This window comes from Podarcis muralis, chromosome 6 (assembly GCF_964188315.1).
Source record: "Podarcis muralis chromosome 6, rPodMur119.hap1.1, whole genome shotgun sequence".
Classification (NCBI taxonomy): domain Eukaryota; kingdom Metazoa; phylum Chordata; class Lepidosauria; order Squamata; family Lacertidae; genus Podarcis; species Podarcis muralis.
The window spans coordinates 89,446,898-89,471,639 of NC_135660.1; the positions used below are offsets into that span (position 1 = coordinate 89,446,898).

The window sequence follows — 24,742 nt, forward strand, 5'->3', positions numbered from 1 at the left end:
GTGCCAACTTGAATAAAATATTGGGGGGACATTTATATGTGGGTAAGCCAGACTGAATATAATATAAAGAGTAGAACAGCAAGTGTTGCGTATTCAACATTCATTGTCATTAAAGAACATCTTATTAAATGAACAGAAATTAATGTGGACAAAAATCGGGGAAGTTTTCAGAAACTGAAATTATCTAAACTGTTCCTTATAGAAGAAAATGGGTACAAAAAGCTTGAGAGAGACAGACAGACATTTGCTCTTGAAATGTGACTAAAATTCATGTCGATGCGTCTGGTTTTAAACATGTTGGATTCTTACCACAAATATTTTATAGAATATTAGAGCCTTTGGCTTCACTTGCCTTTGGAGTGAAGTCATTGGCTTGTAGTGTCTCTCTGCTTGTTTGAAATCCTCCCTTCTTTATGGAAGATGTGCAGTTTTGTTGACTATCTGCCAAACAAAACGTTTTTGAACTCCGATATCCCATTTTCCTGGCGTTGTGGAAATCTTTCATGCAATCTCCAAACAGTCATTTTATTTGCTTTGTTAGGAATGTTCACATCCTCTCGTTTCTAGTTAGTTCAAAACTAACTTGTTCCAGGTGACTAAGAAATACAGAAACTGAAAGTCAATCACAAGAAGCGGCTTTCAAAGCTGACAGAAGGGTAGTGGATAAAATATCAACAAGGCTGTAAAAATGAGAAAGGGGAAGAAAATGGACTAAGAGGCAGGCGTAAAGCCTTTTCAGGAGGCAGCAAAATTCCACCAGAGAAGGGATGTGGAACACTTGCCAGATTCTGAATGTAGGCAAAGTGTAATATTATAGAAAAGCTCTACCCCTCCCATTCCTCAGGGAACTTCCCTGAACAGGGCTGCCTTTAGATGTCTTCTAAAAGTCAGATGGTTATTTATTTCCTTGACATCTGACCGGAGGGCACCACTACCGAGAAGGCCCTCTGCCTGGTTCCCTGTAACCTCACTTCTCTCAATGAGTTTAAACCTTTTATCATTTAAGCCTTTTATCAAGTACCTCTGTGTCGGGTATAAGGGATGCAGGTGGCGCTGTGGTCTAAACCACTGAGCCTCTTGGGCTTGCCGATCAGAAGGTCGGTGGTTCGAATCCCCGTGACGGGGTGAGCTCCCAGCTCCTGCCTACCTAGCAGTTTGAAAGCACACCAGTGCAAACAGATAAATAGGTACCACTGTGACAAGAAGGTAAACAGTGTTTCTGTGCGCTCTGGATTAAGTCACGGTGTCCCAGTGCACCAGAAGCGGTTTAGTCCTGCTGGCCACTTGACCCAGAAAGCTGTCTGTGGACAAACACCAGCTCCTTCGGCCTGAAAACGAGATGAGTGCCGCAACCCCATAGTCGCCTTTGAGTGGACTTAATCCTTCCAGGGGTCCTTTACTTTTACCTTTTTTTACCTCTGTGTCGGGTCCCTGTTAAAGACCAGATTCTTGGTAGAACAGGCCTTTGGTCTTGCCCAATATGGATGGTTGGTACAGATGCTTCAGGTTACAGACACTTCAGGTTACAGACTCCGCTAACGCAGAAATAGTACCTCTGGTTAAGAACTTTGCTTCAGGATGAGAACAGAAATCGCGTGGCGGTGGCAGCGGGAGGCCCCATTAGCTAAAGTGGTACCTCAAGAACAGTTTCAGGTTAAGAACGGACCTCCAGAACAAATTAAGTTCTTAACCCGAGGTAGCACTGTAATATTCTTCTCCTTTCACACCTTTCTCGCCAAGATTTTGGGTCCGGGGCTCTGAGCGTGTTTTTACTTTTGTTCAAAACTTGTGTATTCTTTCTTGGGTAGACATGAAAGCAGATGGCTGATACTCATCCGTGGTTTGCCTTTCAGACCTGTATGTCTATGCTGTGTTCGTGTGCTCCATAGGCATCGTCAGTGTCCTGTTGTTCACCGTGGTTGTCCTCTGCCAGACACTGATCAACAAAAAACGCTCCCGTGGTGAGTGATGAGGAAAGGCTGAGGCAGATAAATGACGTTTTTGTGTGCATTTAGCAATACCATTATATCTCGCCATATTGTTTTGCACATAGTCGCATATTTGCTTTTCATTTAATGAATCGTAGAATTGTTAGAACCTTTTAATGAGGGTGAAAGAGGAGAGCGCAAAATATGCTTTGAAGCTCAACATCAAAAAAACGAAGATCATGGCCACTGGTCCCATCACCTCCTGGCAAATAGAATGGGAAGAAATTGAGGCAGTGAGAGATTTTACTTTCTTGGGTTCCATGATCACTGCAGATGGTGACAGCAGTCACGAAATTAAAAAAACGCCTGCTTCTTGGGAGAAAAGCAATGACAAACCCAGACAGCATCTTAAAAAGCAGAGACATCACCTTGCCAACAAAGGTCCGTGTAGTTAAAGCTATGGTTTTCCCAGTAGTGATGTATGGAACTGAGAGCTGGACCATAAACAAGGCTGATCGCCGAAGAATGGATGCTTTTGAATTATGGTGCTGGAGGAGATTCTTGAGAGTCCCATGGACTGCAAGAAGATCAAACCTCTCCATTCTTAAGGAAATCAGCCTTGAGTGCTCACTGGAAGGACAGATCCTGAAGCTGAGGCTCCAATACTTTGGCCTCCTCATGAGAAGAGAAGACTACCTGGAAAAGAGCCTGATGTTGGGAAAGATGGAGGGCACAAGGAGAAGGGGACGACAGAGGACGAGATGGTTGGACAGTGTTCTCGAAGCTACGAACATAAGTTTGACCAAACTGCGGGAGGCAGTGGAAGACAGGAGTGCCTGGCATGCTCTGGTCCAGGGGGTCACGAAGAGTCGGACACGACTAAACAACAACAACAACAACAACATATCTTGCCATATTGTTTTGCACATAGTCACGTTTTTGCTTTTCATTTAATGAATCATAGAATTGTTAGAAGGGACCTCAAGGGTCATCTAGTCCAACCCCCATTGGGGTTTTTGTTTTGTTTTTAGAGTTGTTTAACAGTACTCACAATTCATCACCCATTTCCATGCACATTACTGTTTTGGGTTTGTTTTTATTACTCTGTTTCTATTAAAGCCTTCCCCAACTCACAATGTGTATGAATTATACATGTTAAAGAGAATTCCTCTCAGTTTTTAGGGATATAGTATCTGACACCAGCAAAATTGAATCAAATATTTCCTAATGCTAGATCAATATTTGAAACGCCAGAGCTTCAGGAACAAAGGATATATTCTCTGATAATGCTCCCAGATCAACATCTTCTGGGGTTCTATTTTAGCATAAATTAAAACCTCCAAGAGATATGGTCTGCCAAAAGAACCTTTAGTAATATCATTTTGCTATCTTAAAGGGACAGTTCTAACAGACGATTTGTAAATGACCGTTTACTCACTGACGGCAGCCTTGTATGGCTGTTTGCTATCCCCAGAAGAGAGCGAGTCTGCCTATGACCGATTCATGGATTGCAAATATTTGGGAGCCCAAGAAATTGGGACATGCCATATTAGAAGTATGAGGAAGGCAGGTAGACAACAGGATAGCAATTGAACAGAGAAGTGGGCTTCTTTGTTTTCTTTTGGAATAATGAAGAGGCAATGAACTGTTATTGGGAGAAATTTAACTCATAACTTTAAGGCAAATGCAATTTGTTTTTATTCACATTTCTTTGCTTCTTATCTTTATAATGGCAGTATTTTGCTTGATTAACTACTAGCCTTGTGAGAAACATGCCACAACATTGTAATTTGTTTAAGTTATAGAATTATCACATTTCTGATTTTGCAGATAATATTTCTTTCTTTCTTCCTTTCTCTCTCTAATACACTTGAAGCTTCCTTCTTTCATTTGCTGAGAAAATATAATAATAATAATAATAATAATAATAATAATAATAATAATAATAATAATAATTTGTTAATACCCAGCCCAACTGACTGGGTTTCCCCAGCCACTCTGGGCGGCTCCCAACCGAATATTAAAAACACAATACAGCATTAAACATTAAAAACTTCCCTAAACAGGGCTGCCTTCAGATGTCTTTTAAAAGTAAGATAGTTGCTAATTTCCTTGACATCTGATGGGAGGGTGTTCCACAGGGCAGGCGCCACCACCGAGAAGACTGATTCCCTGTAACCTCACTTCTTGCAATGAGGGAACAGCCAGAAGGTCCTCAGCGCTGGACCTCAGTGTCCGGGCTGAATGATGGGGATGGAGACGCTCCTTCAGGTATACTGGGCCAAGGCCATTTAGGACTTTAAAGGTCAGCACCAACACTTTGAATTGTGCTTGGAAACGTACTGGGAGCCAATGTAGGTCTTTCAGGACCGGTGTTATGTGGTCTCGGCAGCCACTCCCAGTCACCAGTCTAGCTGCCGCATTCTGGATTAATTGCACTTTCTGAGTCACCTTCAAAGGTAGCCCCACAAAGAGTGCATTGCAGTAGTCCAAGTGGGAGATAACCAGAGCATGCACCACTCTGGCGAGACAGTCTGTGGGCAACTAGGGTCTCAGCCTGCGGACCAGAGAAGAGGGAAACACTGTCTTTGAATTGTCCTGTGGCTTTGCATCATGGGCCTACCTAGCTGGCCACGGCCTGAATGAAGAATGTGCTTTTTCCCCTGTTCCACCTTTTTGAGATTCACGTATGCTTTACAACTTGCAGACCCTTAACCTGTAACAAGCAGATGGTAATTGCTTACCTGAATACAAAGGGTATATTTTCTGCAGTACCACACTTTTTAAAAAGAATGCCTTTCTTTCTCCCCTATTTTTCTTTCTCCACTGTTTTTCACAGTGAAACATTACTTGGTGAAGTGTTCCCAGAACAGGTAGGAAAAGGAGACAATACATATAATCTTGTTTTACCTGTCTCCAGATAGTTTATATGGATTGCTTTGCTTATTTTCTGTCTGACAAATATTGTCTATATCTTAACATATAATAAAAAGGTTAGGCTGCAATCATGCTGCAGTTCACTTGGCGGCTGATAGGTGGCGATATACCTATCCATGATGGTGGACTTCTGAGAGCTGCTAGGCAATAGCAGCAGTGTTGGAGGGCAAGGAGAAAGGAAATGGAGGAGGGGGAAACAGAGGCAGAGATAACCCAGGCAAGAGGGTAGAAGCTAATCTGGGCTCCACAGCCTTTTAACCCCCTTCCTATTTGTGGGGCTGATCAGGCCCTTCTCTTTTCACAGAAATCGAAGAGCAATTGTTATTTCCACTAGGGTGAATTTGATTTAAATCAAATCAGTTTAAATCACTAGTCAATAAGACTTGATTTAAATCATATTTTTTTTAACAAAAAGACTCATTCTTGCTGGTATCATCTTAATATTTACAACCAGATGAAGGTTTCATTTTTTGAATAATAAGTAGTTTTTACAGTTATATCAAAAATTACTGATTTGGTTATACTATGAGAAATACATAGACAATTATGAAATTATGGTGAGGTTTCATAAGTTAACTGCTTATATTTGGACAACTTATCTGCTATACTTTATTGGAAGGAGAAAAATAATCATTTCCTTAAGAACGATTTAAACATTTTAACTAAAACAATAGCATTATAGCATGTGTATCCATGTTTGTTAACATATGTGGTTGAACAATTTTTTTAAAAAAACAACTTAGACTGAGTTTTAGCACACATGAAAAACTTGAAACAAATCCTTATTTCCTGATGAATAGCCTTTGGAGTATAATATAACTTAAAAATAAAACTATCTTTAGAAAGATTTTTCCTCCAAAAGCATTTTATTTTTTTAAAAAATCCAATTTAAATAAAAAATAAAAATCCGGTTTAAATTTTAAAAAATCCATTTATTTTTTTAAAAATTGATTTTATGCACCCTGATTTCCACTATGAATGGGTGTGTATGTGTACACACAGACACACACACACACACGTGGCTCTTCCTCCTCCTTTCCTCTCCGAGCAAGGATAGAAGCTTATATATCCTCCCATATAAAGCTCCCTAGAAGCTCCAGGCCCCTTTGGCCTATCCTGTGTCTAGTCCTAAAGCCATCCATATCTCATCTTAAAATAGGGTTACCAGATGTTCCCAGTTCCTGGGGGCAGTCCATGGATTTGCAAATCTGTCCCTGGACATATTCCGTCCCTGGAATGTCCCCAGATTTGCAAATCTGTCCCTGGGAAACATGGCAGCGGCAGCCCGGAGCCAGCCTGGTAGCGCAGTTGGCTCTGGCTGGCTTCAGGAGCTGCTCGCTGCCGTGGCACCCGCCATTTTTCCACGCTGGAAGTGCCCATATGATGTGTTGTGCACAAGACACATCATATGGGGACTCGCTGAGTGGGCGGCTCAGTTCGGGGGCAGCTCATGGGCTTGTAAAACGACCCCCGTGGGCTGCTTGTGGCCCATGGGCCTTAGGTTGCCGACCCCTGGACTACACCATTTCAGACTATAGTTGAATCCTCTCCACCTCCTGCTGATAAAATTCTCCCTGCAAGTAAAATACTTAGACCTTAGGGCAGGCACAGGCAAACTCGGCCCTTCAGATGTTTTGGGACTACAACTCCCATCATCCCTAGCTAGTAGGACCAGTGGTCAGGGATGATGGGGGTTGTAGTCCCAAAACACCTGGAGGGTCAAGTTGGCCTATGCTTGCCTTAGGGAAATATTTTAGCCTAGTTTATTCCCAGATGTTCTGATTCTCTAAGCACAAGAAGTTGTTCTTCTAGGGGAGCACAAAAATATTAGTGTTTTTGCAGTCCGGGAATAGTATTCTTGATTCTACTTTCTGTATAAACTAGGCCTCTGTGTAAATTACTATAGTGATACAAGGTTAAATTGGAAATTCTAATTGTTGTCCATACCAGCTTTCTTTATTTTATTTTGGAGCAATTAATTTGTTTTATTCATTGGACTGGCTTTCATGGATTCTGTAATTTTTGTATATTGCTAGCTGTACATTCGTATTACTATTTCATTTCATCGTTTCCCCGCTCTGGGATTGAAATATTCAGTGAAGAGCAGGTTATAAATACTTAAAAACAAACAATTTAATGTAAAGAAAAACATGTGGGCGGAGTCAAACTTCTCATAGTGTTCTGAGAGGGGAAGATACAATAAACTCCATCAGTGCTTGTAATAATAAAGTTGAATCAAATTTAGGGGGGAAGACCAAGAGAAACATAAGTGTGGTAGATGTTGTGGTGGAAATCCGTAATGTGATTTCAGAGCAGTGAATGTGTGTGCCAAACCATTTTAGATCAGCTTTTGCCAACTTGGTGGCCTCCAGATATTTTGGGTGAAGACTACAACTCCCATCAGCCCCAACCAGCGTGTGAGTTGTGGTCCAAAACATCTGAAGAACTCAAGGTTGGCAAAATACCCCTGATTAGATTATCACATCTGTTTTCCCCTTGAGAAACGTCTTCCTAATAATGGATATCCCATTTCTGCATTTGCTTTGATTGAAATTACCGTATTTTTCGCCCTATAGGACACCCTTTTCCCCCTCCAAAAATGAAGGGGAAATGTGTGTGCGTCCTATGGGGCGAATGCAGGCTTTCACTGAAGCCTGGAGAGTGAGAGGGGTCGGTGCACACCGACCCCTCTCGCCCTCCAGGCTTCAGGAAGCTATCCGCAAGCCTTGGGAGCCCGCAGGAGTTCCTGCTGGGCTCCCAAGGCTTGTGGACAGGAGGCTGCAGCCCGAAACCTGGGGAGCGCAGCGGAGCGCACCCCGGGCTTCGGGCAGCTCTCCGCAAGCCTTGGGAGCCCAGCGCGACTTCCCGCCGGGCTCCCAAGGCTTGCGGACAGCAGCCTGCAGCACGAAACCCGGGGAGCGCAGCGGAGCGCGCCCCGGGCTTCGGGCAGATATCCGCAAGCCTGGGGAGACCGGCGGGAAGTCGCACCGGTCTCCCCAGGCTTGCAGATAGCAGCATGCTTCCCCCGCCCCAGCCCCACGCCTGGGGGAAAAATAATTCCCCCCCCAAAAAAAACTAGGTGCGCCCTATGGGCCGAAAAATACGGGTATTCACAATAACAAAATGGAAGCCAACCACTAGTGTGTATCCCTATCTTGGGGCAACCAGGAGGGAATATAATGTTTGGTGACTTCACAAAAATTCAGCCTCCACACTGGCATGCTTAGCTGGCCTTCATAAGAATACAGTGATGAAGGTTCATCAGATGATGTGGAGACAACTGAAAACCAACAAACGCTCAAGAGAGAGAGATGGTTAATAAGGGAGATATTGGTTAGGGTTTTGGAGATGAGACTACCCTTTTAAAATGAACCTTGAATTAAACATCCCAGAGGGGGTTTTATGTGCTTTTCTTCTCCTGCTCTCTCTTCACCAGGCTCTCTTGTTTCTCAGCTTAGGGGAAACGGTCACCAGTGTGACAAGCTTGTCTCCAGAACAGCCTGTGAAAATCAAGAAGAAGAAGAAGAAAATTGAGCAGCCTCCTGCCATCCCAGCGAAAGGTGTGTGGTACCTCCTGAGCAACATGTTGTGGTGGCTGGTTTGTTGGGTCCAAAGAAGTGGCCAAGGCGAAAGTTTACCAAATCTTCACAGTCCAGAATTGGCAATGGGTGGACCACCCTTGTTCAGTTTCATGGTTGGTCTGCAAGTTGCTTCTTTCTCATGTTTGACTCAACCGGCCTTCTGGTTTGTTCTGGAGAACATCAGATGAACTCCAGAACTGGAAGATGTGCCAGTTTTTGGTTTGCATCTTTTTTCCAGCATAGTTTACTGATCCACATGTTAGAATTCCTGCTCCATGATTGCAGTTATGGGATTGTTGTCTATCACATGATGGTGTATGTTTTGACTCCACAGAGTGGGAAGTGACGGAGACAGGATGTTTGTGTTACTGTGCTCAGTGAAGTGGGACTGTTGTCCTTTGTTCTTTCTCTTTGCTGCCTGGTGCTAGAGAGGGAGGGAGCCATGTTGCAGTGCTCCGTGTATGTCTATATGTAAATAAAAGTAGATTAGCCAAAATGCTGAGGTCTGTCACAAGAACTGCGAAAACTCTGCGGATCCCTAAGTGTGCCGATGTCTGTTGGCATCGGTCGCTGTGATGTTCGGGCTGAAGAAAGCTTTTGAAGCTCCTGAACGGTCGACCAGGAGGGAGGGAACATGCCAGTCGGGCATGTGTCTCTGCCAGGGTCCTACTCGAGTGTAGGATGAGCTCCTGACAGTACACACCATGCAACAATAACAAAAGGATATTGATGCATCAGGAGAGAGTTCTAAACGGACTTTAAAAGGGGCTCACCATTAGCACCAGTCAGCAGTTATAGCTGGTCCCTTTGACGGCAACGCTCCCAGTGCCATCAGCCTATTGAAAGTGTGTCTTCAAAGGAGATTGTGGTAACCACTGATCAGCAGTTCCTCTGATACCATCTGACATCACCCTTTGAAATCTGACAGGTGACAATCAACAGGTAGGCCAGATCCAATTCTTCACCCTTGATCTATCTCCTGCTATGGCAGCACCCATGGGAGATCAACTCCAGTACGTCCCAGGTTTGGCCCTGATCCAACTGTAATTTACTCTCACGCAGCAAGTGGAGCTGTGTGCATAGAAAGCATTCTTCCAAACATAATAATTGCACCAACTGGCTGTTTGATAGGTAGGGTGGTGGTGAATCCAAGCCTACTATTTCATCCAAGCAACTGATAAGGAAAATTACTCATTTTCAGAAAGATTCCCCAAGTGGTAACTGGATGAGGACGGGATATTGGTTGTGCAAGTGCTTCTGCAGGGAATTCCTCAATCGGCGTGGGATGCTCAACATAGAATCATCTTGAATCTATGTGGGAGCACAAGGATCATCTAGTCCAACCCCCTCCAATGCAGGAATCTTTTGTCCAACATGGGGCTCAAACCCATGGCCTGGAGGATGGAAGCTTTGGTTTGAAGGTGGTTCCTGGATCAATCAGGGTGCCTGTGCCTTGATTTTCAGGGTGCCACTGTTTCTTTTAGCTCTTTAAAGCTATGGGTTTGTTTGTTTTTAATACGGACTTTTGGTTCTTTGTGTGAACATTGCACTCTGTTTGACCACAAGGCTGTGGTTGGAAAACCCTGCTTTTTTGAGCAGATGGTGCGGATTGCTAGGCAAGGCAGTGCATTCCTGTGCGCAAACTGTTGCATCTGGAGTGCCGTTTGCCTTGCTTTTCCATTATTTTGGCAGGTTTGCCCTGAGTCAAAGCTTAGGAGTGTTTCTGCATGTCCTAGAAGGAACCCAGTTTGCAGAAATAAGGAGTAATTCCTGCCGTTCTGTTCTTACCTTTACAGCACCAATATCCACCTCTTTCCCCAAGCCCAAGCTTCTGAAACCACAAAGGAAAGTCCTTCTGGTAAGTACAAAGGCATATCCAATTCTCACTTTCACCCAGGTTGTTGTGTGGATAGGATTCCCTCCCAACTATAGTGACAAGTTTTGATTGTACCTTCTAGGTGCATAGCTCATTTTAGCTGGAAGGTAGACCATAGATTAGATATCAGGTGGGCGCCTTCATTTGTGGCCCAGGAAAAATGCCTTAGTACCCATTTTTTTAAAGACCTCCTATTCACGTGGGAGGCACTGTGGGTTAAACCACAGAGCCTAGGACTTGCCGATCAGAAGGTTGGCAGTTCTAATCCCTGCGACGGGGTGAGCTCCCGTTGCTCAGTCCCTGCTCCTGCCAACCTAGCAGTTCGAAAGCACGTCAAAGTGCAAGTAGATAAATAGGTACCGCTCCTGCGGGAAGGTAAACGGTGTTTCCATGTGCTGCTCTGGTTCGCCAGAAGCGGCTTAGTCATGCTGGCCACATGACCCAGAAGCTGTACGCTGGCTCCCTCGGCCAATAAAGCGAGATGAGCGCCGCAACCCCAGAGTCGTCCGCGACTGGACTTAACCGTCAGGAGTCCTTTACCTTTACCTTCAGACCATTGATTAGATATCAGGTGGGCTCCTTCATTTGTGTCCCATGAAAAATGCCCTAGTACCCACTTTTTAAAGACCTCCTATTCACTTGAAACCTCTGAGAAGTTACAGAATGGTGCCCATCAGCTGTTTAGCAAGGCAAGGAGATGTAGAGCAGGGAGGGCGAAATTCAGCTCCCCCTCTCAACAGCTGCTAGCACAGCTGGCAAGGATTCTGTATGTGTAACTTGAATGTATCCTTCTGCCAGACTGTGTGTGTAAGCACTTTTTAAACTTCTCCCTTTCCAAAATAAATTCTGGGTCTGCCTAAAATAGCAGGGAAGGCTTGGTTCTGAAGCTGACAAGCTTGCAGTGATCCAGGATCAGATTTCATGCCTGTTAGTTTTGGTAAAAAGTAGAGGAGCACTTTAGATATAGGGAGTTTAACCCACCCGCCCACAAACACACTCACACAGTTTTTACAGATGACACTTCTCCCACCCCACCCAACCCCCCAATTTGTACAGTTTTCCCTAATACAAAAATGGTAATGGAGAATTGCAGTACATATATTGGCTATTTTTAATAATAATAATAATAATAATAATAATAATAATAATAATAATAATAATAATAATAATAATCATCATCATCATCATCATCATCATCATCATCATCATCATCATCCTCATCATCAGATATTGTGCTAGATGACTTTTGCTGTTTAGTTGCAGATATATATAGCTAATACTTCCGTTTTTAAAAAAAAGGAAATATACAAAATGGAAATGCATATAGCCTCCACCAAATGCACATGCCTCTATTTTGCCCATTGCAAAATGTAATAACAAACTAGGTACAATTGGCAACAGTGGCATTTCCTAACCTGTCCCACAGACTACAGCAGAGGAGGTCAACTGCTGGCCCATGGGGCTGATTCGCTCCCACAAAAGTGATTTTCTATGGCTCCCCCCAATTATTTGGAGGCAGAAAGAAAAGTACTGACCACTAGGGCTGGGTGATACCTGCTTTACAACATCGTGATAGGTTGTTGTTGTTGTTTAGTCGTTCAGTCTTGTCCGACTCTTCGTGACCCCATGGACCAGAGCACGCCAGGCACTTCTGTCTTCCACTGCCTCCCACAGTTTGGTCAGACTCATGCTGGTAGCTTTGAGAACACTGTCCCACCATCTCGTCCTCTGTTGTCCCCTTCTCCTTGTGCCCTCCATCTTTCCCAACATCAGGGTCTTTTCCAGGGAGTCTTCCCTTCTCATGAGGTGGCCAAAGTATTGGAGCCTCAGCTTCAGGACCTGTCCTTCCAGTGAGCACTCAGGGCTGATTTCCTTCAGAATGGAGAGGTTTGATCTTCTTGCAGTCCATGGGACTCTCAAGAGTCTCCTCCAGCACCATAATTCAAAAGCATCAATTCTTTGGCGATCAGCCTTCTTTATGGTCCAGCTCTCACTTCCATACATCACTACTGGGAAAACCATAGCTTTAACTCTACTGATATATCGCAAGGTTTGAAATAAGTACGGAACTTTGTTGAGGCATTGGCTGGCTTCACGGTTTTTCCAACAGGTCCAAAATTATGAAATCAATACCACAATATGAATTTTGGGTGAAATATTGCTTTATCGCCCAGCCCTACTGACCACATTGGGACTCTGCAGAGTTTCATAGTGGCCTCAGAATCAGAACTGGGCTCCCAATTGGTACAGTGCGGTTTGGGGATCTTTGCGGTGCCCATGACAGTGTCATGGTGTCAGATTCCTCCTTCCCATTGCTCCTTGTGAGTCTTTCCTTGAGTGCTTCCACAGGGCCTGGAGCCTTGGAGTGTTTGGGAACATATGAAGTTGCATAAGTCAGACCATTGGTCTATTGAGTTTGATGTAGTCTACACGGACTGCCCCACCAGAATCACGAATCTTGGTGTTGATGGGTGAATGAATCTAGTGTGTAGCACTGCAGATGGCCCTCTTTGGAGAGGTGTTTGGTGACTCTTAAAATCACCCACACTAAGCAGAGAGGGCTGGTTAACACTCTCCTTCCTTGCCATTTGCTTTTTCACAACTGCTATTCCCAACCTGCTTTTTCTCCATTCAGAGAAAAAGTTATGAGAGGCCAGCAGTATCTTTTCTCTTGTTGCTGGAAACTGCCTGGCATACGAATCATGTCAAGTACCCATCTCTTTCCCCATTAACAGCAAAAACATGCTGAAAACTATTAACCACCACCCAGCAGCTTCAGAAAGGGAAACAAAGATTGCCACAACTATTCGCCAGCATGTTTGTGTACAGTCGCACCTTGGTTTTCAAACAGCTTAGTTCTCAAACGTTTTGGCTCCCAAATGTCGCAAACCTGGAAGTGACTGTTTCGGTTTGTGAGCTATTTTTGGAAGCCGGATGTCCATCGGGGCTTTCGATTGGCTGCGGGAGCTTCCAGCGGCCAATCGGAAGCCGCGCTTTGGTTTTCGGATGTTTTGGAAGTCAAATGGACTTCCGGAACGGATTCCGTTTGACTTCCAAGGCAAAACAGTATTAGGAAGAGAAGAGCCAATGGTGAATTGCAGTTGGCCTTCAAGTGAAGGTCTATTAAAAAGGGCCGTTCTCCCGATTGCCTTGCTGACCCCAACATCTGTTCCAATTTTATGGCATTTTCTGGGCATGGACGTTAGCAGAGATGATGTCACTGGCTCTACATATCTGCCCCAAATATATTTTCTTCCATGATATACTTCACAAGTGCTTTCTAAAGCATCGAGAATAGATTTTTTTTTGGGAGGTGGGGGGAATCAGAAGGGCCCCCTGCTGTCTCCAGCAGTTGGGTTTGGGGGCCCTTTTTGTTTCAGCTGTTGCTGCTCTAAGTTCCAGGTCAAAATGGTGTTCTGAGAAGCCTATGCGGTTACACGCTGGGAAAGTTTCATCTTAACTTTCACCGCTCAAAGCTCTCTTTCCAACTAAGCAAACTTGGCAAAATATAATTAAAGATAGACAATGGCAGCGCACATACCCCTCCTCTGATTTTTGCCTGGGAAAGGGGCTATGATAAAGCTGTATCTCCCATGCTCAGTTATTACACATCCTTTGTTGAAAACTGTATGTGCTCCACAATTTTGAACCTCCTGTGTGTTTCCTCATATTTTCAATCAAATTATTACATACTGGAAATATGCATAAGGGAAATTATTCTACACATTTTATGGTGCGCCGTTGCTTGTAGCAGTAATTGAAGTACCTTTTCCACTTATGAAAGTACTAATTTTATTTGCTTTTATTGCTTTTCTAGATGCAATTATTTATTTAGTGTGTTTTGGCTTTATTAAATTATGTTTACTATAGGAACATCATAAAAATGTATGAAAGTAACACATCAGCCAGTGCTGCCCAGTGACCCGTATTGGAAGAATCGAGTGTTATTTTTCATATCCAAACTTAATAGAATAAAGTAGGAATAAAGAGATAATCTACCCAAGAAAACAATGCAATTTCCAGATAATATAATAATACACCTGGACAATGTGATTTCATAAATCTTAGCTCTAAAATTTACATGAGCTGGGTGTTGCAGGGCCGTTTTTGGATTCATGATGTTTTGGGATGGAATTGGAATGAGAAATGTAACCAAGGAGGGGAAGAAAAGGGCCTGTTGGTTTGGCATGAACGGAAGGTGCCCACGAGAGCAAAACACAAAGGCTAAATGGGCCTAGCCTCCTGAAACCGAACTCTAGAGTTCATCCAGTCATGCTTTTCCTCATATGTGAGGCTAGTGGAAAGCCTTTACCATCTGCAGTAGACTACTTGAACCCTCCAAATGGAGACTGACATGGCTGAATTCTAATATATATCACAGCACAGACAGAGAGAGAGCGCATGTCAATGAAGAGAGTTCCAATGTAACCTCCCTGATCTACTTGGTTTCTAGGTTTACCACCACCTCCACCTCCTCCTCCTCCTCCTCCTCCTCCTCCTCCTCCTCCTCCTTCTTCTTCTTCTTCTTCTTCTTCTTCTTCTTCTTCTTCCTCTTTCTCTTCCTCTTCCTCCTCCTCCTCCTCTTCCTCCTCCTCCTCTTCCTCCTCCTCCTCTGTGATCGCTCATAGCCAACTCAGATTGTCTTCCATGAATATGGTCTTAACAGTTTGTCCATAAGTGACTGTGGAGTCCAATCCTTCCACAGTGGGGACATAGGTTTCTGGGCGGGAGTTGGTCACGGTGAGGATTTGCCAAGTGTGCCTTCCTCTTGGCACGTTTCTCCCTTTCGTCCTGGATTCAAGTGTCTTCAAAGTCCATGGCGCTTTTGGTAAAGGCTGTTCTCCAGTTGGAGCGCTCACAGGCCAGTGATTTCCAGTTGTCGGTGTTTATACTAAAAAAAATATAAATTTGCCTTGAGAGCATCTTTAAAGCTCTTTTGTTGACCACCAGCATTACGCTTTCCATTCTTAAGTTGGGAATAGAGTGGTTGCTTTGTAAGATGATAATCGGACATCCAAACAACATGACTAGTCTAACAAAATTGATGTTGAAGAATCATTGCATCTTCCAGTACACTGACATCTAGTTTGCCTGTCTTTCCAAGTGATTATATATATATATATATATATATATGCTTTCGTAGATTTTCACGGGTACAGGAATGCAGGTTTTGGTGTCCTCGGGTGTCTTCCCGTGTAAAAGTTGGGGTGTCTAGGCGACGTTTCGACGAGGTCTCACTCGTCATCTTCAGGCTGGTGTTTTCGGCTTCTTGTTACTGGAACAGAGCAGGATCTCAGTGTTTGAGTTCCTATAAATACTGTTGAAGGTGTGGTGTATAGCCTCCAATGTTTTGGGCAGAGAGGAGGTTCCCAGGCTAGTGTGCCTTTTCTTCTTTTGTTCCTTAATTACTTGAGGGATATCTTGAGTGATTTCTTGAGCGATATCCTGAATCCCACTTAGGTGGGTCATTAGGTGTGGATTAGTTTCTCAAGCCTTTGTGTCTTGAACTCTTGAACTTTGTGAAGAGTTTTTTTGAGAAGATGGCTGTACTGCATTTGGTTGTGCTCTGGCTTGGCTTCGTGTATAGGGGCGAGCTGTGGTTTTGTGGCCTGTGCCAGCCAGATCTGTGTAGGGATTGCAGGGGGGTGCAGCATCCGGAGGTGCCACCATGGTTTGGCTACTGGGTGGTATCTGTAATTCATCTGTGGAGAGGGTCTGGGTTTGGGTCTGGTGTGGTTGATTGGTGATGGCGTTCTGTGTGCCTCTGGATCTGGTGTCAGTTTTTGTGGGGAGGGCTAATTTCCAGATGTCTGGCAAGCGGGATGTGTCGTCACGCTTGTTCATGTTGTGAGGGTGTTTCTCTATCTCGATGGCTTCCATGATTATTCTCTTGTGGTGATGTTCCATGTTAGAGAGCAATTTGGAATCTGCAAAATTAATTTCGTGTCCTGTTTCTTTCATGTGTTGGAAAAGAGAGGAGGTTTTTTCTTCTTTTTTGACGGCATTCTTGTGTTCTGCGATACGTGCATTTATTCGTCTGTTTGTTTGTCCAATGTACGTGGCTGGGCAGACTTTGCAGGGTATTTCATAGACCCCTTGGTTTTCCAACTGGATTTTATCCTTGGGGTTTCTGAGGATATTGGCTATCTTTTGGTTGGCGCAAAAGGCAGTTTTGATATTGTGTTTATGGAGGATTTTGCTAATTTTATCTGTAGTGCCCTTGATATAAGGAAGGAGGGCCATGCCATTGTTTTCTTCTGTGTCTTGGTTTTTGGGGGGTGTTTCTTTTTGGATTAGCTTCGTAACCCTGTTTTGCTGGTATCCATTGGCAATTAACACATTTGAGAGATTCTGTAACTCAGTTGTCAAGTGGTCTTTGTCAGCCAGGCGTTTGGTTCTGGAGATGAGAGTCTTGGCTACGGAGTTTATTTGTGCAGGGTGGTGGTGTGATTGTGCATGTAAGTAGCGGTTGGTGTGTGTTTTTTTCCGGTAGATAGTGTGTCCTAGGGAGCCATCAGGTTTTTTGTAGATTAGGACGTCAAGGAAGGGAAGTTGGTTGTTGGCTTCTATTTCCATAGTGAATTGTATTTTGGGGTGTAGGCTGTTGAGATGTGTGAGGAAGCTGTCCAGTTTTTCCTTCCCGTGTGGCCAAATTACAAAGGTGTCGTCAACATATCTGAGCCAAAGTTTGGGTTTGTGTTCTGACTTGTCTAAAGCATTGGTTTCAAAGTGTTCCATGTACAGGTTTGCGATGACCGGTGAGAGGGGTGATCCCATAGGTGCTCCTTCTATCTGTTTGTATCTTTGTCCATTGTGGATGAAGTACGTGTTGGTTAGGCAGTGGTTGGTCAGGTCCAAGATGTATTCGGGGGGATTGTATTTGTTTTGAATGGCTGTCAAGGCTTCATTAATGGGCACTTGTGTGAAGAGAGATACAACATCGAAGCTCACAAGTAGGTCATTGGGATGTAGGTTTTGCTTCTTTATTGTTTCTATGAACTGGAAGGAGTTTGGAACGTGTGAAGAGATGGATTCTGCATAGGGCTGAAGTTGCTTGGCGAGAAATTTAGCGAGATTTTGTAGAGGTGAGCCTATGGAGCTGACTATTGGTCTGAGTGGTGTTCCCTCTTTGTGTATCTTGGGGAGGCCGTAGAGTTTGGGGCATCTGGATGATTTTTCTCTGGGGATGATTCTTAGCTGGATTTCTTCACTGATAGGAGAGGCTTTTATTTTGGATTTGGTGGTTTTTTCCAGATAGGTGGTGGGATCTGTTTTTATAGGTTGGTAGGTAGGGTCTTGGAGTAGATTTGATAGTTTTGCTTGGTAGTCCGATGTGTTCATCACAACAGTGGCATTACCTTTGTCTGCTGGGAGAATGATTATGTTGTTGTCTTTCCTCAGGTTGGTGAGTGCTTTCTGTTCTTCTTTGTGTAAATTGCTTCTGGGTGGTTTGCTGGAGCAGAGGATGTTGGTGACTTCAAGTCTGATTTTATTGGCTTCATCTGGGTTGATTTTGGTTAGGCTAGCTTCGACTCCGCATATGATGTTTTCCGTGGGGATGCGTCTCGGGGCGACTGCAAAGTTGAAACCTTTGGAGAGTACTTTGGTTTCAGTTGAGGTGAGGATCCTGTTTGATATGTTATGTACTGTTTGTTTCATGGGTTGTTGTGGAGGGTGGCTGGGCTTCTGGCGTTTCTCTAGTTTGTGGAGTTTGTTGGTGTGTGTGTCTGTCTTATGTGAGGTCTCTGTTTCAGCTCTCCAGACGGCTAGTTGTTTGCATTTGTCCCAGAGTGCAGGGTGGATTTTGTTACAGAGTTTGAGGTGAAGAGTGAGCAGATCTTTGTTGGTTTGGTTTAGTAGGTATCTTTTCTTGTGTAGTTCGTTTCTGATTAGGGATAGTTCAGTTCGTTTCAGGATCCTTTCGGTAGCTGGGGTTTTAGAGTGGAATTTAAGTTGGAAGCATGTGGGAATTAAGTTGTTGTCTCGGCAGTTGCGTAGGAACAAGAGATCAAATAAGATGGTGGCTCTTCGGATTTCTAGTTTCTCGTAGGTTCTTGTCAGCTGGAAGGTTTCCTCCCCGTAGAGGTGAGATATTTGCTTTCGTAGATTTTCACGGGTATAGGAATGCAGGTTTTGGTGTCCTCGGGTGTCTTCCCGTGTAAAAGTTGGGGTGTCTAGGCGACGTTTCGACGAGGTCTCACTCGTCATCTTCAGGCTGGTGCTTTCGGCTTCTTGTTACTGGAACAGAGCAGGATCTCAATGTTTGAGTTCCTATAAATACTGTTGAGGAGGTGTGGTGTATAGCCTCCAATGTTCTGGGCCGAGAGGAAGTTCCCAGGCTAGTGTGCCTTTTCTTCTTTTGTTCCTTAATTGCTTGAGGGATATCTTGAGTGATTTCTTGAGTGATATCTTGAGTACCACTTAGGTGGGTCATTAGGTGTGGATTAGTTGTTAAAGCCTTTGTGTCTTGACCTCTTGAACTTTGTGAAGAGTTTTTCTGAGAAGATGGCTGTACTGCATTTAGTTGTGCTCTGGCTTGGCTTCGTGTATAGGGGCGAGCTGTGGTTTTGTGGCCTGTGCCAGCCAGATCTGTGTAGGGATTGCAGGGGGGTGCAGCATCCGGAGGTGCCACCATGGTTTGGCTACTGGGTGGTATCTGTAATTCATCTGTGGAGAGGGTCTGGGTTTGGGTCTGGTGTGGTTGATTGGTGATGGCGTTCTGTGTGCCTCTGGATCTGGTGTCAGTTTTTGTGGGGAGGGCTAATTTCCAGATGTCTGGCAAGCGGGATGTGTCGTCACGCTTGTTCATGTTGTGAGGGTGTTTCTCTATCTCGATGGCTTCCATGATTATTCTCTTGTGGTGATGTTCCATGTTAGAGAGCAATTTGGAATCTGCAAAATTAATTTCGTGTCCTGTTTCTTTCATGTGTTGGAAAAGAGAGGAGGTTTTTTCTTCTTTTTTGACGGCATTCTTGTGTTCTGCGATACGTGCATTTATTCGTCTGTTTGTTTGTCCAATGTACGTGGCTGGGCAGACTTTGCAGGGTATTTCATAGACCCCTTGGTTTTCCAACTGGATTTTATCCTTGGGGTTTCTGAGGATATTGGCTATCTTTTGGTTGGCGCAAAAGGCTGTTTTGATATTGTGTTTATGGAGGATTTTGCTAATTTTATCTGTAGTGCCCTTGATATAAGGAAGGAGGGCCATGCCATTGTTTTCTTCTGTGTCTTGGTTTTTGGGGGGTGTTTCTTTTTGGATTAGCTTCGTAACCCTGTTTTGCTGGTATCCATTGGCAATTAACACATTTGAGAGATTCTGTAACTCAGTTGTCAAGTGGTCTTTGTCAGCCAGGCGTTTGGTTCTGGAGATGAGAGTCTTGGCTACGGAGTTTATTTGTGCAGGGTGGTGGTGTGATTGTGCATGTAAGTAGCGGTTGGTGTGTGTTTTTTTCCGGTAGATAGTGTGTCCTAGGGAGCCATCAGGTTTTTTGTAGATTAGGACGTCAAGGAAGGGAAGTTGGTTGTTGGCTTCTATTTCCATAGTGAATTGTATTTTGGGGTGTAGGCTGTTGAGATGTGTGAGGAAGCTGTCCAGTTTTTCCTTCCCGTGTGGCCAAATTACAAAGGTGTCGTCAACATATCTGAGCCAAAGTTTGGGTTTGTGTTCTGACTTGTCTAAAGCATTGGTTTCAAAGTGTTCCATGTACAGGTTTGCGATGACCGGTGAGAGGGGTGATCCCATAGGTGCTCCTTCTATCTGTTTGTATCTTTGTCCATATATATATATATATATATATATATATATATATATATATATATGTTGTTGTTTAGTCGTTTAGTCGTGTCCGACTCTTCGTGACCCCATGGACCAGAGCATGCCAGGCACTCCTGTCTTCCACTGCCTCCCGCAGTTTGGTCAAACTCATGCTGGTAGCTTCGAGAACACTGTCCAACCATCTCGTCCTCTGTCGTCCCCTTCTCCTTGTGCCCTCAATCTTTCCCAACATCAGGGTCTTTCCCAGGGAGTCTTCTCTTCTCATGAGGTGGCCAAAGTATTGGAGCCTCAGATTCAGGATCTGTCCTTCCAGTGAGCACTCAGGGCTGATTTCCTTCAGAATGGAGAGGTTTGATCTTCTTGCAGTCCATGGGACTCTCAAGAGTCTCCTCCAGCGCCATAATTCAAAAGCATCAATTCTTCGGCGATCAGCCTTCTTTATGGTCTTTATGGTCCATATATATATATAGACATTGTTGGTAGAATCTTTCGAAGAGCTAGAGATGGCATTTATAAGTGGTTCCTGTTTCGCACACGTACAGTACAGTTGGTAATAAAATAGCTTTGTAAAGCATTTTGGTTTTCCTGCGAATGTCCCGGTAAGGTTACCATGACTTCTAGGTGAGTGCTAGGCACTATGTACTGAAGGTTTCAATATAGGTCAGGGAGCATTCAGAAGAACACTGTTGAGCTATATATTGAAGACCAGGGTGGAGAAGCAATTCTACTTTGGGTTTGCTGCTGCTTGTTGCCTTTTTATATATCTAATTTTAATTGGACATTTTCTACACAAGTCATGTTTTGTATTTCTGCCTATACAATAGACATCTTAGCTTGCAGGCCTTGGGAGTTAAGTCCTATTTAAATCAGTGGGACTTACTTCTGAGTAAACACGTGCTGTTGATTTAGTCATACTCAGAGTAAGCCCATTGAGCTTAATGGACATGGCTAACTTGGATCCGTTAATTTCGACGGGTCTACTCTAAATAAATCTCAGTTGGATACCACCCTCTGCTTCATGTTTGAGGAACTGATTCTATATGTAACCGGGGAAGCCCTGGCTTTGGGCCATCGTTTTATTTTGCTGCTGCCGTTGTTCATTTTACTGCTGTCGCATGTTTGCTAAAAGGCAGACTGCCAAATTACCCAGTCAACTCAACTGAATGGACACACTTCTCCAATTGTGTTTTGCAGCCAAAAATCGCTGATGAGAATCTAACCTATGCTGAACTGGAACTCATCAAACCTCACCAGGAAGCGCAAGGCATTCCTACTATGACTGTTTACGCTCAGATTCTCTTTGAAGAAAACAAGATGTAAACCCAGGACAGGTCCTATTTTCGATGGCATATTTAAATTCCTTTTTTGTGTCCTTTATTGATAAAACGTTCTCTTCTTTTCTTTTTACTTCCATTCCTGTCTTGGTTTTTTTATTAGGTCTTTAGATTTATTATTCTTGAGAATCTATGTGGTGCCCCATTTAAGCTTGAAGCTGAGAGTGCTGAACCCTCTACTTTACCCACTTTTAATGTTAAATAGCATTTTGATTCTTTTTTGATGATGGGAGTAAGCCACAAAAGCACCCCATGCTAAGACGCAGCTCCAGCTTCGCAGTTGAGCCACAGTTCTCAGTTTTCTAGATGTGGGAAGATGTCCCAGAGAACTTTGAAATCCAAGGATGCTTTTCCAATCCATGCTCCTTTGGGTTCCCAAGCACCGACACTTGCAGATTTAATCTCAGAGACTCTCTCTATAATCTTTGAGAATTCTTGGAGAACAGGTGAGGTCCCTGCAGACTGAAGGCAGGAAAATGTGGTTCCCATCTTCAAAAGGGGGGTGGGGAAAGGTCCTAGGACAGATAATTAAACCGTTGGCCTGTGAGCACTTGGAAATGTGTGCAAATTCTGGCAGCATGTGCACATTCTCAAATATGTCACGAAGTTTTCACATATTGCCCAGAGAATGTACAAAATGCACCTGGGACATGCATGTTCTCCTTGTTAGAGAGATACATAAATCCCCAGAGCATGCAAACCATTTCCTGTTCATGTGCTGATTATCTATACATTCTCCATGTGGCTTGGCGAAAGTGCACATTGGCTGGTTGTTTTGCAGATTCATCTCATGTTACCTCTAAGATTACCTTAAAAAAGGTAAAGGGACCCCTGACCATTAGGTCCAGTCGTGGCCGACTCTGGGGTTGCGGCGCTCACCTCGCTTTATTGGCCGAGGGAGCCAGCGTACAGCTTCCGGGTCATGTGGCCAGCATGACTAAGCTGCTTCTGGCGAACCAGAGCAGTGCACGGAAACGCCATTTACCTTCCCGCTGGAGTGGTACCTATTTATCTACTTGCATTTTGATGTGCTTTCAAACTGCTAGGTTGGCAGGAGCAGGGACCGAGCAACAGGAGCTCACCCCGTCGCGGGGATTCAAACCGCTGACCACCTGATCAGCAAGTCCTAGGCTCTGTGGTTTAACCCACAGCGCCACCTGCGTCCCTAAGATTACCTTACATGACACCAATATATACATAACATAATGTTTATGTCTGTTGTACTGGTTTGCTTCTCATTCATCTTTTTGCTCTATCAGCTGATGGGAATTCTGAAGGCAGGGGGCATGCTTTCAGAACTCACACTCATTCGGGGGGCTAAGAGGAAGTACCCCCCCCATGATGTCATTTCCTGCTGACAGCCCTACCTAGTTCCCAGAGGGAGTACTTTGTGGAAGTAAGAGACTGCCCCACCTCGGAACCTTTGGGTATAGAAATTTATGGCAAGGGGTTTTCTTTTAAGGGAGACATCCTCTCTAGGACAACTTGGCACCTGGCTGCGTTGCTGAGTCATGATATTTCTCCTCATCCTTCTGCTGTCATTGGTAAACTGTGGTCTTATGCTGAGATGGAAACAAGTGTTAGCCTCTCCCCACCAGGCTGTTAACGTTAATGTTGTGTGTCCTACCGTTCGGAGAGAGAGAGAGAAAAGCTTTGACTAAATATAGTTTGTTCTTCCACATTAAACTTTATCGCCATCAGCAAACAGGAGTAAATCACATTAGCATGGGCGGGTACAGGTGGGGGGGGGACACAGCGCGGGAGGGGAGATTGCCTGTCGAGAGATCCCAGGATGTGGGAATTGATTGCACTTTGCTCTAATTGGCTCGTTTGGCCTGGATGCCATTGCAGGGTCATTACAAGCAAAGTCTCACTTGCTTTCTTTCATTTTTAAATAACTGTAACATTGCCCTCCGGCCTTTCGTTATTCTAATTTACAACCAACCAGTGCTCTTCTTTCCTAAGATGTCTTCTCCCCACCGCCAGCTTATTTTATTTTAATTTTTTTTTACAACCTCCCAAAATTTCAGCACCTCTTGCGATGTTTTGACCCCTTTCCATTTTAACAGTGCAAATTCGACAAATACCTTCCATATCTTCTCAAAATAATTTCACCTGCGTGTCCCCCGTCTTACCTTAATAGCACATGTCAACTTAGAATTAATAGCTATATCCCACACCTCTTTAGACCACTTCCATTTTAAGGTGTCTTCTTAAACAGGAAAACTCAAAGAGTCCATCCGGTTAAAAGTTTCTAATGGGTCTGTACTGGTTTCCCCACACATTTAAGGAATGATTCACACACAAACACAACACTTCTCATACCTAATGTGAGCCATTCCACGCAATAAAGGCAAGGAAGGTGGATTCCCCATGGCTTCTTCTCCAGTCAATGCTAATTGGCCAAACACCATGCAAGACAGCCAATGTGGTACAGGGGTTAGAGTGCTGGTCTGGGACCCGGGAGACAAGGGTTCAAATCCCCACTCGGACACTGGGTGACCTTGGGCCAGTCACCCACTCTCAGCCTTACCTACCTCACAGGGTGGTCTTGGGGATAAACTGAAGATGGGGGAAAACCATGTACAGCATCTTGAGGTCCTTGGAGGAAAGGCAGGATATAAACAAAATAAACAACGCAGTGGTACCTCAGGTTAAATACTTAATTCGTTCTGGAGGTCCGTACTTAACCTGAAACTGTTCTTAACCTGAAGCACCACTTTAGCTAATGGGGCCTCCTGCTGCTGCCGCGCTGCCGGAGCACGATTTCTTTTCTCGTCCTGAAGCAAAGTACTTAACCTGTGGTAATATTTCTGGGTTGGCGGAGTCTGTAACCTGAAGCGTATGTAACCTGAAGTGTATGTAACCTGAGGTACCACTGTATTCTGCTTGTCCAGGATTTCTGGGAGCAGCAAACATCATCGAAACCGGCTGGTTGTTGCACCCAGTCACAATGAGGAAGAATTTAAGCAAAGCACAGAAACAGGCAAGTGAAAGGTTGGGGTGCAGTGTACCAGTTGCTTAGTTCAATCAGAAAACACTGTGGGAAAGCAAAAAAGTGATGCGATCCTAAGCACGTTTCCTCAGATGTAAGTCCCACTGAGCTCTATGGGGCTTGCTTCCTGTGCTTTCAAATCCCTAGCAGACAACTCCCAAAAGTCCCATATCAATGTTAAATAAGAGAATGGAACCTTGTGGGACACCTCAACACTACAGCTATGGAGCCAAGCAACCAAGACGAATTAATTTTGTCTTGCGAGGCACCACTGTACTTATGAAGAAAGTACAGTGGTGCCTCGCAAGATGAAATT

At 44.2% G+C, this 24,742-nt stretch overlaps 1 protein-coding gene across 2 annotated transcripts in view; it reads left to right on the forward strand.

Moving 5' to 3' along the window:
• VSTM4 (V-set and transmembrane domain containing 4) overlaps nucleotides 1-21,510 on the forward strand; it is a 36,640-nt gene extending 15,130 nt beyond the window's left edge. For both annotated transcript variants that reach the window (XM_028728893.2, XM_028728892.2), the window contains 5 exons: nucleotides 1,854-1,961; nucleotides 4,768-4,801; nucleotides 8,319-8,425; nucleotides 10,243-10,304; nucleotides 21,292-21,510. In XM_028728893.2, the coding sequence (XP_028584726.2) occupies nucleotides 1,854-1,961; nucleotides 4,768-4,801; nucleotides 8,319-8,425; nucleotides 10,243-10,304; nucleotides 21,292-21,417 (437 nt within the window). In that variant the 3' untranslated portion in view covers nucleotides 21,418-21,510. The remainder of the gene's footprint in view (nucleotides 1-1,853; nucleotides 1,962-4,767; nucleotides 4,802-8,318; nucleotides 8,426-10,242; nucleotides 10,305-21,291) is intronic.
• The last annotated feature ends 3,232 nt before the right edge of the window (nucleotides 21,511-24,742 follow it).